Raw genomic sequence first — 17,046 nt, 5'->3', positions numbered from 1 at the left:
GTAGACTTGGTTGGTGGGCCGAACGGCCTGTTTCCATGCTGTATCTTTCAATTCAATCAATTAATTCCAGACCACGTTTGCTGACAGCAGTATTTTATTTCCTCCTTGTCGAATTACTCATAGTATATAGTACAGGAACAGGCCCTTCAGCCCACAATGTCCATGCTGAACATGATGCCAAGTTATACTAATCTCCTCTGCCTGCATGAGATGCATATCCCTCCATTCCCTGCATGCTCATATGTCTGTCTAAAAGTCTCTTAAGCGTCCATTCAATCTAAATGCACATATTCAAGCTTCTGTGTTGCCGTCTGAAGTAATATTCAACTTCATTGTTAGCCCCGTCTAGTAAATTATTAGCCAGGGGAGGGGAACTTGTGTGCTGTTTACCAGACCACTCAATTAGACAGGGACCTGCTTCACAAGGTCCCCACACGCCGGCAACTGCTCTGGGTGGTTATGCTCGGACACGACAGACAGGAGAGCAACTTGGTGGCACTGACTCCACCGAAATAGTGTCTGGTCTTAGAAATCCCACAAGACCAAAGGCTGAAGAAAAATAATTTTATTTACAATAAGTTCAATGAGAAAAATGTGATATTACTACAGTGAGGGAAAAAGTAAGTGACATTAGCAACTATCGTTTGAGGAGATAGAACTGGGGCTTTCATCCCCAGTTTTCATACAAAAAATGTACATACAAATTAGAAGCCATGTAGGTTATCAGCCCTTTGAACTGCCCCAGCGTTCCTCTACCCCGCCTTACTGCCAACTCTTGGGGTTGTAAGTCCAGGGTTTTTCAGTGCCAACAAGCTAATTTTAGTATCAGTCGCTGACACGGAGAAACACAGCGCTCAGTTCGTGCATAGTACGATCCAAGCAGTAGTGAGATAGCAATGATAGTGTGTTCAATGTGGACAAGGAATGGGGAACGTTCCCCTGTTCTTGTTCAAGTAGCAGTGTGAGATTTGTCACATTGTTGTGAAAGATCAGGTATAAAAAGTCAGGGGAGCAAATGATGCATTTGGTGCCCCATTTCTGGGACTGGGTTGTAAAATGTTCAAACGAGTTTGATTAGATGCCCCATTCGAGGGACTGCGCCTGTAATAGACAATGCAGACTACCTTTCCGACTGTGTTAACAAAGTGGGCCTGGATTATGTCTTCAAATCTAGCTTGAACTCACAACACAATCAGTGGGGCTTGTACTCACAACTACAATCATTGTTCTGAACACAAATAGATACCTCCCTCCAGTCCCCCAACGCTTCTCCCTCAGTCCAGTTATTAAATGGTGGAACGAGCCATTTATTTCACTATGTCGTGAGATCCCACAGTGCATTCTTCTAGAATCAAGGCAAGAATTGACTTGATATTCTCACTGATGCTATCAACCAGCAACGGGTCACTGGTATTGAAAGGGATACCTGGCCATATGGATGGGTTGCTGCGCTTCATAATAGGACATTAAATTAGTGTTGCGATTCTTGCATAGGTGTTCAGAAGAAAAATGAGAGGAAATGAAAATTCTTCATAGAAAACGTTTAAAAAATGTATATGTCGCAGTTCCTGTGATAATGGATTTGGAATCAACTGAGATGTTTAGAAACAAAATGTAGATTTAACCTGGGAAAAGTGAGTCATCCCCCCCAAAAAATTAATCGCAACCATAAAAGGAACCTGACTCTATATCTGTGTAGGAAAGAACTGCAGATGCTGTGCTACCATACTCTACAGTATATCCCACTGGCAGTGAAGTACAGACGTGTTAAGGTGATGCTGTGTTTGCACCAGGCTTTGGTCAGACACATTAGGCTGGCACAGTGCAATCACCTGGAATACATCCCTCCAGAAGGGTCTCCGCACCCTGGCTTGGGTAGAATGGAGATTCACCAGAATGTTACAAAGGCAAAGAAAGCAACATCACTAACGGCTACATCAACCTGCTTTGATTTGGTTTCAGTTTTGAATCTGAAGATCTGATTGAGGTGCAGATAATATTGTACATGAATACAGGCAAAGCAAACACAAGTACAAAAGCTAGAAAGATACCAGAGTGCAGAGTATAGTTTCTCAACATTGTAGTGTAATAGTTCCAGAGAAAAGGTCCAATGTCCACAATGAGGTAGATTGGAGAATCGGCACCCTGTTTATGGAAGTACCATTCAGAAGTTCGATGACAGACTGATAGGGTGGATGGGGAGATTTCATCAGAAAGAGGGATCTAGTACAAGAGAATGCAATATTAATATCTAGAGCTGGATCAATTTGACGTAAGAGGAGGATAAAAGGTTGGGATAATCCCAGAATTACAGAGAGTGGTGGACACTGCCCGGTTTATAACATTCCCACCATTGAAGGGAATTATAAGTGGCATTGCCCCAAAAAGGCAGTCAGCATCATCAAAGACCCACACCACCCAAGCCACACTCTCATTTCACTCCTATCATCGGGAAGAAGGTGCACGAGTCTAAAATCCGTGACCACCCGGCTCAAGAATAGGTTTTCCCGAGCAACAATCAGGCTCTTGAACGCTACGCATCACGAACCTCAGCAACTATGAACTTCTGTGGACCGTCTCGTTGGTTGCAATACGGACCAGTTATTTTGCACTAGTATTATTGTTATTTATTTATTACATTTTTTTTTACTGTATCTCATCTGAGTATATTGCAATTATCAACCTGTTAAACAGAGACTTCCTGTGCTCAAGAAGAGCCGACTCCCCCTGGTGACACGGTGGGGTAAGACAATCTACCAGTTTACTCCAGACCAAAGATCCTATAGCGGAGCATAGGATCTTTGCTCCAGACACCATCGAGGTCAAAGGCAGCACTTCTTCCAGGACTGTTAATCAACCCCACCTCATCTGTATCTACCTATCACCCCCCCTATAATAATCAGTCTGATGAAGGGTCCCGACCCAAAATGTCGTCTGTCCATTCCCTCCATAAATGCTGCCTGTTCCGCTAAGTTCCTCCAGAACTTTATATTTTAACATTTAAGTAACAGGCAACTCGCTATCATGGCAGGAAGACAAATGCTATTGTCATGTGTCAATGCCATTAACAAATATTTATTCATTTATAAAGTATAGGCATGTAATGTTTTATATATTTACCAAAAATAATTCTCACTTCTACTGATGTATCTCGCTGTGAGGAGTATCAGTGCAAGATAGTCTAGAGTTAGATTACTCTCCCAAACATTGGAGGCTGCAGCCCTGGAAAAGAACAATCAAAGATGATCACTTGTCTTTCCAATTCCTTTGAACTCTCTAGTCTATTAATTATGAAACAGGCAAAGGTGCTGACAAAGGCACAAAGGATGACTAGGAAACCTCTGATAAAATCTGTGGGAACGCATCCTTGCAAAACCAGGCTGAAGCAAGGAAATGAGTGATCCAATCTCGTAGGAAATGACTTCCCTGTGAAACCAAATGAGGATATAGTTTTCCTTCACCCACCATGTTGTGGAGAGCGTGGCTGTAAATATTCCAGCCCAGCGATGCTCTCGGGCTGCACGGACCCACGGTTGGTTCATAGCCAACGTAAACGCCTGCACCAATATTACACAAGTGTGTCGGCTGGTGAGCCTTGTATCGAGTGTCACACGTGAGCATAAACTGTGAACATGGTATATCATATGTCAGTTGTGAACATTTGCGTCCTTAGAGGTTGCACACCAAACTCATCCGGTGTGTGACCGAGAGTTACACTTGCAGCAATCCCAGATGCACAATTCCTGGTGATGGGAGACAGGCCAGAGTTGAAGCTGCTGGAGATGCAGACTGTCACTGCCCCATAATCTCTCCACAGCTGTCACCCCGTAGCCCCTGGTGCTCCCAGCAGCACAGGTTTCTGTCCATTCTGCATTGTGCCCTTTAAATTTGTAGCCAATGGTAGATGGTGTCCTTGTTTCAGAAGCACAGCGCGTCTGTCCAGCCAGTGCCTGCTTCCTACTGTGCCTCCTGGACCCCCCTGTGGGCACTGATGGCAGCCCAGAGTCTGCACAGCATTCCGCCCCTGGAATAGCAAGAAAATGTTAGCGACTTACAGGACACAGTACAGTACAGCACTTTTTCTCCAGCGGGGACACAGTTTGTAAAATATAAATGCATGCACATTTTTTTTTAAACTGCTAAAAGACTAAAGTGGAAAAACAGAAATTGCTGGAAGCACTCAGCAGCCCAGGCAGTATCAGCAGAAAGAGAAACAAAGCTAAAGTTTTAGATAAAAAACATATCGTCAAGACATACATACGCACTCCATACACATTGACCCAGGGCAGGTCAGCCTTCCCACCATGTCCTTCAGCTAGGACACCCTTGCATCACTTCAACAGCACAACTTACAGGGTTATTTGTCCCTGAATAACAATGCCCACGTTCAACCATCTTGTACATTACATTAGTTCCCATCATCTACCTCACAGAGCTAACGGCCCGCGTTCAATCCTAACCACAGCTGCTGTCTGTGTGGAGTTTGCACATTCATTCTGTGACTGTGTGGGTTTCCTCCAGGTGCTCTGGTTTCCCCCCACCCCCCACACCCAATAGTCATGCGGGTTTGTAGGTTGATTGGCCCGAGTGTGTTGGGGGTGGATGAGAAAGTGGGATACCAGAATTAGTGTGCACAGTGATCGATGGTTGGCATGGACTCGATGGGCCAGTTTCCATGCTGTATCTTTCAATCAATTATAACGATGCACACATTTAACTAGTCCCCCCCCCCCCGCACCTTATAATGGAACCCCCTCCCCAACATTCCAGACAATCGCTTGTAACGCACTACTGATGCCGGCTGCTTGTCACTGGAATGGCTACTAATGACAAGTGCACCTCAAGCAGGAAGGAGCTGACTTGTTTCATGTGGTTCCAGCAGCTGCACAGCTCTGGTTAACACGTAACCACCTGGCATGTAGTCCCTTCTCCGCACCCTGAGGTTCCTGCAGCTTCTGGCGCTGCTGGAGGCAATTTTAAAATTGCACAGCAGCTCCCCAGAAGTTGAAACCTCTGCTCTTTCATTACTATCAGTTGTCCTGTTCAGAATCTTGGACTTCAGCACGACTCCTTTTCCTCAAATCAGACCAGCGGTGAACACTACAATTTCTGTTTCATCCTCAATCACTGGTGTCCGTTCGGAGTTTTGTCTCAATAGGGTGATTTCACGAAAGGTCACTGGAGCGTAAATCCCCACTCACGTGACCGAAAATTTTAACTGGGGGACAAGCGTCACTTCCGGTACATGTTAGTGGATGGGAAAACACGCACTTTCACACCCGTTAAAAACATCGAAAACGGCCAGGTTTTGAGCTGCAATTAAGTGAGCCAGTCGGGGTGACCGTGAGGAACAGCTATCTAAATTTACAGTCCAAAAAAATGATGGAAACTAAGGTAAATACAAGAGGGAGCTGAAGGTGTAAAAACGGCGGAAGTTGATTGCCGACATTTTTCGTGGAGATTTAAAGATCCAAAACATCGGGAATTATCGCGTTTGCTCGCTGCATTTCATCAAAAGTGGCATTATTGACTTTGTTATCTTTATTCATTTGTTAGATGAAAAGTATTAAAAGTTAGAAACCCGTCAGTAAAATTGCAAAATCGCCCATGGTTCTCGGGTGGGTTTTAACATGCAAAATGAAAACGCTTCTGAAGCTCCATTCACCATTTAAATAATCGTAAACTCTCAATGCGTTTGGAAATCAATTTTACTGAGATGCAAGTTTACGATTATTTAAATGGTAAATGGAGCTTCAGAAGCGTTTTCATTTTGCATGTTAAAACCCACCCGAGAACCATGGGCGATTTTGCAATTTTACTGACGGGTTTCTAACTTTTAATACTTTTCATCTAACAAATGAATAAAGATAAAAAGTCAATAATGCCACTTTTGATGAAATGCAGCGAGAAAACGCGATAATTCCCGATATTTTGGATCTTTAAATCTCCACGAAAAAATGTCGGCAATCAACTTCCGCCGTTTTTACACCTTCAGCTCCCTCTTGTATTTACCTTAGTTTCCATCTTTTCTTTGGACTGTAAATTTAGGTAGCTGTTCCTCACGGTCACCCCGACTGGCTCACTTAATTGCAGCTCAAAAACGGGCCGTTTTCGATGTTTTTAACGGGTGTGAAAGTGCGTGTTTTCCCATCCACTAAACATGTACCGGAAGTGACGCTTGTCCCCCAGTTAAAAATTTCGGTCACGTGAGTGGGGATTTACGCTCCAGTGACCTTTCGTGAAATCACCCTATTGCTGCTTGCAAAAAACATTATGGGCGGCACGGTGGAGCAGCGGGTAGAGTTGCTGCCTTACAGCGCCACAGACCCGGGTTCTATCCCGACTACGGGCGCTGTGTGTACGGAGTTTATACGTTCTCCCCGTGACCTGCACGGGTTTTCTCCAGGATCTCCGGTTTTCTCCCACATTCCAAAGACGCACAGGTTTGTAGGTTAATTGGCTTGGTATAAGTGTTAATTGTCCCTAGTGTGTGTAGGATAGTGCTAACGTGCAGGGATCGCTGGTCGGCGCAGACTCGGCGGGCCGGAGGGTCTATCCTAAACTAAACTAATCTACACATATATTATTACCAGTCGTTAGCCTCCACAATTGTAACTCGGAGGTTGAGAGGGGACCTGGTAGAAATGTATAAAGTTATGATGGGTTAACAGAGAGAACCTCTATCCTAGGATGGACGTGTCAAAGGGCAGAGCTTTAAAGTGAATGGGGCAAAGTTGAAGGGAGATGTGCACGTTGAATATTTTTCACACAGAGTGTAGTGGGTGCCTGGATCGTGCTGCATGGGGTGGTGGTGGAGGCAGATACAATAGTGGTGTTCGAGGCTTTTAGATTGGTACGTGGATATACAGGGAATGGAGGGATATGGATCACGTGCAGGCAGAGGAGATTAGTTTATCTCGGCATCGTGTTTGACATGGACATTATGAAGCAAAGGGGTCTATTCCTGTGCTGTTGTTCTCTGCTCTATATTCTATGTTTCAGTTCCAAATTTAATTTTATTTATACAAGTATACAAGAAATACTAAAAGTGCACGACTCCCCTTACATTTATAGTTGTTCAGCCTACACATGGATTTGATCAATTCTATACATTTGTATTGTTAGCAATTTCTACGTTGCCTCTCATGAATCCTCCTTGGTCCATTCAAGCGGCTGGTGTTTGAGAGGCCCTGGGCCCCAGCTCCTCAATGGCCAGTGGCATCAGGACCACACACTGTGTTCCTTCCCCACAGCATTTGAAAGTCACCCACATCACACTTGGCTGCGTCCCTCAGCGCGTACTGCTGCAGCACAGAATGTGCCCACACCTCCTGGCACCGCCAGCCCTCTTATGCCCGCGTCCCTTCTGATGGGTTCAGCGAAGAGTTCTCTGCAATAAATCCACAAGACGGGAGAGTGGGCGACCCTGCCTGAGCCCAGACTTGATGGGGAAGCTTGCTCTCCCACCCATTGATTTGGACAGCGCTGCTGTAGTCTGTGTAGAGCAGGCAGACCCACTTCCTCATTCCCTCCCCAAGTCCCTTCTTGGAGAGGACTTGCACCATGTACGTGTGCAATCTCCTGTCAATGGACTTCTCCTGGACCATGCTGACCAGGCAAGTGTCCATCCCCATCCCACACATGGCCGGCAGTATCCATGTGCAGCGCAACATCGCACTTTAGAATAAATTTCAAGACAATGAATTCATGGGATAGTTTTCTGATCTAAGTGTGCGGACAAGGCAAGATGGGTTTGCAGGAATGTGCACTGTGGTTCCAATGTCAGAATGAGGGCACAGTTGGCAAGGCCAACACTTGCTGCCCATATGATGGTGGTATTGACGGGCCTATTCCTTGAACCCTTGGTGTTGACAGTTCCCAATGCAGTGAGGTTGGGGATTCACCATAACACAGTGGCAGGGAGGGTATAAATCCCAGCGTCTGACACACTTCAGCGATTCACAGGCTGCTGGGCCAGCAGTTGCCCACACTTGACTCATCCTGTTTTTGGTGGATAGAGCAGGCCCTGGGCAGCGCTCCACGTCAGCGAGCAGACGCCAGCCAGGAGGGTTGGCTTCATCACAAATGTCTGGTGCTTCTGGGAGGATCTAAATGTCCTCATTCCTGCGGAATTGCACAGTTTACATACACATTGACACATTCGCTATCAGTTGTCGCTCAGCTGGTAACACACTGAACACTGCGAGTGTGTTACTGACGGAGTCACTGCACGCACACTACGCATACACACACTCACCCCGCACAAACATACATGTTCATGTGTGTACCCTTCCTCAAGGTGTGCAAGTTGTGCCAGTGAGTGCTGCACTATCTGCTGGGTCGGCTGAGTCCCTGCTTTCACCCCTCTCTGCTGGCTCCATTAAGAGCAGAGACTATTCCTGGAGTCCTGGCCACCGTTTATCCGCAGTGATGTAAGTGAGGCAGCCGTGATTCCAGCAGCAACAGACTGACCGGACATCAGAGGTATTTCATTCACCAGAATGGACTTTGGAAGATCCAGCCATTGTAAAATGACAGATATTTCTCATTTTAAATCAGCAAAATGTACAAGTACTGATTAATCGATTTAAAAAAGGCATTATTTCAAGATCTCATAGTGCCACAGTGGTGTAGCAATCAGAGCTGCTGCCTCCCAGGGCCAGAGACACGGATTTGATCCTGTGTGGAGTTTACACATTCTCTCTGTGTAGAGTTTACACCTTCTCCCTGTGACTGTGTGGGTTTTCTCCGGGTGCTCCGGTTTCCTCCTACATCCCAAAGACGTGCGGGTTGTGGGTTAATTAGCCTCCGCAAATTGTGCAGTGTGTAAGGAGTGGATGCGAAAGTGGGATAACATCGAATTAGCGTGAATGGGTGATCGATGGTCAGCGTGGGCCGAAGGGCCTGTTTTCATGCTGTCTCTTGAGAGATTCAATTCAATCGGGACGTTGAACATTGTGGATGGTCACACACACACGCGCACGCACACGCACACACACATGGTTGCACACGCACTCCCACGCACTCACACGCTCGCACATGCATGCACATAGTGTATATTCCTAAATGTACTCACACATGAACACACCACACGCTGTGTGGCACATACATGAATTAGTTCAATTACCCTGGGTGCAAATGTCAAAGACTAGAGGGCACAGGTTAAAGGTAAGAGGTGCAAGGTTTAAAGGAGATGTGCAAGGCAAATCTTTTTACACAGACGGTGGTGACACCGGCAGCAGATACGATGGCGACGTTTAAGCGGCTTCTAGATGGATATGTAGGGAAGGAATGATATGGATCGCCTGTAAGCAGAGGGGGCATCATATATGGCACAGACATTGTGAGCCAAAGAGCCCTCTCTTGTCCTGTTCCGTTCCATGTCCCACATGTAAATATATAATCCACGGTGCAGATGGCACGTACAAAGGTTTGGCAGTGTGAGGGTTAAGCTGCCCGTCCACCAGATTGTGATCTGGACCTTGATTGCGAGACATGAGCGTAAATTTCAGGACGGCAGCTGCGGAATTTGATCACGTGTTGAGCAAATCTGGAATAATGCTGGCGTCTGTCCGAAACTCGGGGGGGAAAACACATCAGGCTCACCGATATTCCTCAGGGGGAGAAATCTTCCACCCTGTCCCAGTCCCTAGAAGCTACCAATGAAGGTGACTCCAAAATGCCTCCTCAGTTCAAGGGAGGCAGAATGCATGTTGTCAGTTTCCCCTATGCTATGAATAAAAACAAAGAACAGACTCTTTACACACACTGCATGTCGGTGCATGCATATATAGAGCATAGAACAGTGCAGCACAGGAACAGAACCTTTGGCCCACAATGTCCATGCGCCACATGGTGTAAAGATAAACTAATCTCCTCTGCCTGCACGTGATCTGTCTCCCTCCATTCCCTGCATATCCATGTGCCTATCAAAGAGCCTCTTAAATGCCTATCGTATCTGCCTCCACCACCACCTGTGGTAGCATGTTCCAGACTCCCACCACCCTCTGTGTAAAACACTTGCCCCACACATCTCCTTTAAACGTTATCCCTTTCTCCTTAAACCTCCTCCCTCTAGTCGTTGACATTTCCACCCTGGAAAAAGATTCCGACTGTCCACTCTATCGATGCCTGCCATAATTTTTATAGACTTTTATCAGCGTCTGATGGTCCAGAGAATACAATCCAAGTTTGTCCAACCTCTTCTTATAGCTAAAACCCTCTAATCCCGGCAACATTCTGGTCAACCTCTACTGCACCCTCTCCAAAGCCTGCACATCCTTCCTGTAAGGGGTGACCAGAGCTGCACGCTATACTCCAGTCTACCTTTATACAAATTGCACAAACCTACATCTTAACACGCACTCACAGTCTGCAGAATGTATTAACAGAATGTATATTTGCTGACACTGTAAATTAAAGAGTCTTGCCCAACAATTTTCTCAACAGGCACAGCAGCTAAACTGGTGCAGCAATGAACAAATTACCACTTGCAGTTAATTCAGCGCAGCATTTAATAACAGTGCATGTTGCAGTTAATTCAGCGCAGCATTTAATAACAGTGCATGTTGCTATTTAGTGAGCAGCCCGTCATAGCTTTGCATTGTCTCTCTGACAACCTCAGATTCCAGGCTGCTTCGTAATCTAAAGGACCAAGAAAAATCAGAGGGAAGCTATGGGAATCAGTGTAAGGAGGAAGGATGTATCTGGCAAACTCCACAAGTACACTTCAAATTTACACCTTTCTTCAAGGAAGGGGCACAAACAGCGGAAGATGGTGGGGGGGGTGGGGGGGGGGGGGGGGTGGGGGGGAGATCACCGCGTGGGGTCGACATTCTACTCTAAATCCCAGCAACTCTTCCGATTGTCCCACCATGTCCGTGTGGCTGCCTCTCTTGCTCCTATTCAGTCATACAGCATGGATACAGGCCCTTCGGCCCAACTAGACCATGCTGACTATGATGGCATACCAAAGTCAGTCATATTTGCCCTTGTTTGGCCCATATATCCCTCTAAATCTTTCCCATCCCTGTACCTTTTAAATGCCCTCATGGTACCTGCCTCAACTACCTCCTCTGGCAGTTCGTCCCATAAACTCATCACCCGCAGTGTGGTCAAAGGGAGCATCACTGTTGTGGAGAAAGGAACTGCAGATGCTGGTTTATATCAAAGATGGATAGAATGAACGTTGATTTCTCTAATTTGAAGTAACTCCTGTATTCCCTCTCGCCCCCTCACCTCCCCTCCCCCACCCTAGGCATCCTACTAGTTCCACTGTTCGCATTCATATATATCCCACCCCCAGCCAACAATGGGCCATTGTGGGCTCCACCCTTCCTTGGTCATCTGTTGCCGGCCTCGATTAGTTCTAGCCTTCTCCTACCTCTACTTCCCTCCCCTCTACTTTCAGTCTGAAGAAGGATCCCGACCCAAAACGTCACCCATCTGTTTTCTCCACAGATGCTTCATAAAAGAGAAAGAGGTGAGATCAAGATGATCGTAGTGGTGTGAGATGGATGGAGCAGATATGTTCTGAGCTCACATTGCACCTTCCTTCAGTCACTGCCGTGAGGGTTCTGAACTTCACTCCACAGTGTGTTGCCTTTGCAGAGTTCCTGTTACTGTGGATGGTTTGGTTTAGTTTAGAGTTAGAACATGGAAGCATACCCTTTGGCCCACCGAGTCTGCACCGACCAATGATCACCCTGTAAACTAGTTCTATCCCACACTCTAGGGACAATTTACAGAAATAAGTCAATTAACCTGCAACCCCGCATACCTTTGGAATGTGCGAGGAAACTGGAGCACCCAGAGAAAACCCACGCGGTAACAGGGAGAACGTGCAAACTCCACACAGACAGCACCCATAGTCACAGTCAAACCCAGGTCTCTGGCGCAGTGGCTCTACCATTGTACGGCACAGCTCTATCACTGTGTTGTACATCAGCTTCCACACAGTGCAAGGCCCTGACTCACTGGCAGAGGGAAGAGTCTGAGACGGCTGGAGACCATGTCCTTCTACACTGACAATGACACTCACTCCCTGACGTGTGGGCCCAGCCACAAACGCCTCTGACCACTGCCCCCCTCCTCTACAGCCAGCTGAGGGCTGAGGTTCAACAGAAAACCTGTGATCCAAAGAACATGCGATGGGTGGACAGAGTGCAGGAAGTCCAACAACTCACTGGCGGCCAAGGCACTACACAGTGCCGCAGCGTTAGAGTTGCTGCCTTACAGTGCCACAGACGCGGGTTCAATCCTGACTATGGGTGCTTGTCTGTACAGAGTTTGTACATTTACCCTGTGACCCGTGTGCTTTTTCACCAGTTTCCCCCCACACTCCAAAGACGTACAGGTTTGTCGGTTAATTGGCTTGGTATTATTGTAAATTGTCCCCAGTGTGTGTAGGACAGTGTTGGTGTGTGGGGGATTGCTGGTAGGCACGGACTCGGTGGGCCAAAGGGCCTGTTTCGGCACTGTATCTCTAAACTAAACTGTACTACAACCTGCACGGATTCTTAAGAGTCGCCGGGAGCCACTGGCAGCCCAAACACCCTGGGCCCACTGCAAGTCAAGTCAAGAGTGTTTATTGTCATGTGTCCCAGATAGGACAATGAAATTCTTGCTTTGCTTCAGCACAACAGAATATAGTAGGAATGAATACAGAACAGATCAGTGTGTCCATATACCATTGTATAAATATATACACACATCAATAAATAAACTGATAAAGTGCAAATAATTTAGATGGATTGGGTGGGAAGGGTTTAGAGGGCTATGGGATAAATGCAGGCAAATGGGACAAGCCTAATATGACAACTTGGTCAGCATGGACAGAGTGGGCCGAAGGGCCTGTTTCCATGCTGTACTACTCTATGACTGTACTACTGGACTTTATCTTACACAAAATGTTATTCATGTTATTCTCTTGGATCATGGATCTGTACCGCACTGTGGACGGCTCGATTGTAATCACGAACAGTCTTTCCGCTGACTAGTTAGCACACAACAAAAGCTTGTCACTGTACCTCAGTATACGAGTGAATAAACTAAACTGAAATACAAGTGTCGGCATGCTGCAGCCCGACAGCTGAGACTTGCTAAATGATAAACCAGTTTAGCTCTATTATTTCCTGAGCCATTGCCAACATGTTGTGCTGTACAACGAGCAGAAAGAACTGGAATGTCAACACAAAATGCCAGAGTAACTCAGCGGGACAGATAGCATCACTGGCGAGAAGGAATGGGTGATGTTTCGGGTCGAGACCCTCATTCAGACCCTTCTTCAGAGAAGAGAGAACTTCCGTATTTACCCTATTTCTCGTCCGCAAGTGCCTTACAACAAACTAATTACTTTTTTGAGGGTGAAATAATTGATGTGGTGAAAAGAGTGCTGTCAATGTTCACACACAATGGGATGTGACAATCAGCTGGGCGGTAAATGACCAGGCGATCTGCTTCTGACGTTATGTGTTTGGGAATACATATTGTGCCGAGGCACTGAGTGAATTCTGCCCCCTTCAGATAACGCTGCAGGATATATAATGTCAATCTAAGCAAAGAGTTTAGACACAATGAACTGCAGATGCTGGGTTACAAAATAAGGCACAAAGTGTTGGAGCGTGTCTGAGGAAGGGTCCCGACCTGAAACATCACGTCTCCATATTGTATAGAGGTTCTGCCGGACCCACTGGGTTAATCCAGCACTTTGGTCTAAACCAAAGAATTGAATGTAAAGATAGGCACAAAGTGCTGGAGTAACTCAGCGGGTCAGGCAGTATATCTGGAGAAAACAGATGGGTGACGTTTCGGGTCGGGGCGTGAAGAAGGCGTAAAGAAGGGTCCCAACCTGAAATGTCACCCATCCTTTTACTCCAGAGATGCTGCCTGACCCGCTGAGTTACTCCAGCACTTTGTGTCTATCTTTGGTATAAACCAGTATCCGCAGTTCTTCGTTTCTACAAAGAGTTTGATGTCGCAGCTGAAAGATGGCAAGAGTTCTTGGCTTCATTAGTAATGCGCAGAAATCGCAGCATGAATCACACGATCAAGTCTCTGCGCTGACCCACAGACGGGCAGCCACGGAGCCACTGCTGACCGGGGAGGCTTCTTCAAAACACATGGCGAATGCAGGATCAATACAGAGAGCAGAATCCCACCGCAATTACCTTATCTGGCTGTACCTCAGGTCATCCTTTGTTACATCAGTCTGTAGATCCTCAAGTGTGTAACCGTTGGCAAGAATCTGTAACAGAAACAGAGCAGACATATTGAGGACCTTTATGTAACCTTACAGTTCATTTTAAACTGTGTGCACACGTCCATTCCCCTTCTATCCTGAATGTATCGTCTTTGCTTTGGTTTGGATTAGTCCAGGACATCCTGGTGTTTTCATTCTCAACTAGTGGGTTAAGTAAGCAGCGGCAGTGGCTGGTTGAGGACAAAGCTGAGGCCAAGACCTCCCCTGACACCTGTCTACCCCCAACCAGTGTGGCCCCACTGTCTACCCCCAACCAGTGTGGCCCCACTGTCTACCCCCAACCAGTGTGGCCCCACTGTCTACCCCCAACCAGTGTGGCCCCACTGTCTACCCCCAACCAGTGTGGCCCCACTGTCTACCCCCAACCAGTGTGGCCCCACTGTCTACCGACAACCATCAGTTGGATCAAAACTTTGTTGGAACTTTCCGTTTACGGCTAACTGTGGGAGCTCAATTGTGTCCATGGCTGAGATGCATTGGGTCAGGAGATGGGTTGGGTTAGAGGAGAGGGGGGCAGCCTCTATATATTCACAGAGACACAGGGCAATCTGCCTGTGATGTTATCCTGCGGACATCACAAAGTGCTGGAATAAGTCAGCAGGTCAGGCAGTAACTGTGAGGGAATGGACAAGAGACACAAGAGACGGCAGATGCTAGAACCTGGAGGGAAACAAAACAAAGCTGCTGCACTCCATGGGCTGCACTACGTCGGGACGGGTGAAGCAGGGCCAGGCACGGCGCTCTGACCCGACAGTCCCCTTCGACCCGAGTAATAGCAGTCAACTACGGGACAAGGGCAGTCCCGTACGGGACAAATCACTAGCCCAATATACGGGATATCCCGGCTAATGCGGGACAGTTGGCAACCCTAGCCGGCCCTCTTGATTTACTGGGTAACTTACAAATACAAGCATCTCCACAGAAGATCGCCATTTGTCCCCTGCCCCTCACTAAGGTTCTTAGGGCACCACATTGCAATCAATATTCTCACTCCCAGTGGCGCCCTCTATAAGGCCACAGCACTGTACAGACCCCGGCACTTGATCTCACCTTGCCAACTGTCCGCTGGTCAACGTGTGTTGTTAGCAGCCACTGTGTGAGTTCTTCAGTTTGGGAATCCACAAGAGTTGACTGGAAGCTGAGATTATCATCTATGCATGGACATTAAAGAGAAGGTTAACCAGCGGTCATTGAAGGAATGTTGCCTTCACACTCAACACACACTAATATAATATTCCTCTAAATTGGAACAGGAAAATAGTTAGCAAGCCCAGTCTCGCTAACAACACGTATCTCATTCTAATCTCACTCCAGGTATTTGTTTGGTGTTATTTAATATACCTCACATTTGGAAGCTCACTACTGTATTGCACCTTATGTAAAAACAAATTCTGCAAATGTATTTTCCTCCTCATGTCTCCTGGATCTGAAGCCTTGTCACCAGAGAACACTGTCTTCAATCCAGTCACTGGAAATCTCTTCCATGGTGAAACATAGAAAATAGGTGCAGGAGGTGGCCATTCGGCCCTTCGAGTCAGCACCGCCATTCATTGTGATCATGGCTGATCGTACCCTATCAATAACCCGTGCCTGCCTTCTCCCCATATCCCTTGACTCCACTACCTCCTAGAGCTCTATCTAACTCTCTCTTAAATCCATCCAGTGACTTGGCCTCCACTGCCCTCTGTGGCAGGGAATTCCATAAATTCACAGTGAGCAAGTCCAACTCCTCATATCTCAGATTCCCAATATTTGGAATTTAGTGAGATGCCAGCACCTTCCTCTCGTTATAAAGGACAGTATTACACTCAATCATCCTTCTCTTGGTCCAATATGCAGCATTCCTAAAGGAATGATCTTTATTTATTTGTCTTTGAAGATATAGCATGGAAACAGGCCACTGGTTTAAGGCGACTATCAAACACCCATCACATTAGTTCCAAGTTATCCCACTTTCTCATCCACCCGATATACTAAAGTAATTTGCAGAAGGCCAATTCACCTACAAGCCTGCACAACTTTGGGATATGGGAGGAAACTGGAGCACGCAGAGAAAATCCAGGGAGAACGTGCAAACTCCACACAGGCAACATCCGAGTTCAGGCTCGAACCGTGACGCTGTGAGGCAGCAGCTCGACCAGCTGTGCCACTATAAGATAGAACATGATAGCACCAAGGTTTGTCAGATGAGGAAGATATTGAAACATTATCCCTCAGGTCCAACCTATATTCACTTTCTGTGGATATTACTGACTGGGTAAATGCTGAGGAAGGAACTGCGGATGCTGGCTTAAACCGAAGATAGACACAAAATGCTGGAGTAACTCAGCGGGACAGGCAACCTCTGGAGAGAGGGATGGGTGACATTTCAGGTCGAGACCCAAAGTCTGTAAAAGGGTCTCGACCCGAAAGGATTTAGAAACTGACCATGGTTGGACTCACTGAAACATGGAAAGAAAAGGTTGCTGATGAGGCAAGAATGATACTTTGCCATGGGTAAGGGGGCAGTGATGTTGGGCATGGCTAGTCTTGTCTGCCCAGTACAGCTGGCAAGATTGCCTGAATCTATGATACCATGCCAGGCAACATATTCAAAATCACAACCATCCATTGACAGCTGTTTGACATAACACAACTGTATCAACATTGATTTCTAACCATCTTACAGTCACAATCACCGCAGTGGAGGATTGGGGTCCAATTTGAAGATTGACGAGCAACTACAAACCCATCTTGGAATGGAGAAGGTCCAAAGCTTTTCATCCCCTTGATATTCCTGTCATCTG

General features: G+C 46.7%; 1 protein-coding gene across 1 annotated transcript in view; it reads right to left on the bottom strand.

The window, feature by feature from the left end:
- Nucleotides 1-550: 550 nt before the first annotated feature.
- Nucleotides 551-17,046, bottom strand: part of LOC116988586 (mitogen-activated protein kinase kinase kinase 5-like) — a 130,001-nt gene continuing 113,505 nt past the window's right edge. The window contains exons 27-29 of the mRNA XM_033045440.1: nucleotides 15,311-15,411; nucleotides 14,169-14,245; nucleotides 551-4,024 (exon numbers count right to left, since the gene is read on the bottom strand). Coding sequence (XP_032901331.1) covers nucleotides 3,958-4,024; nucleotides 14,169-14,245; nucleotides 15,311-15,411 — 245 coding nt within the window. The 3' untranslated portion in view covers nucleotides 551-3,957. The remainder of the gene's footprint in view (nucleotides 4,025-14,168; nucleotides 14,246-15,310; nucleotides 15,412-17,046) is intronic.

Source organism: Amblyraja radiata, chromosome 27 (assembly GCF_010909765.2).
Source record: "Amblyraja radiata isolate CabotCenter1 chromosome 27, sAmbRad1.1.pri, whole genome shotgun sequence".
Taxonomy (NCBI): Eukaryota; Metazoa; Chordata; class Chondrichthyes; order Rajiformes; family Rajidae; genus Amblyraja; species Amblyraja radiata.
The sequence above is the reverse complement of the archived record's forward strand: the minus strand, read 5'-3'. Positions and strand labels throughout refer to the sequence as shown.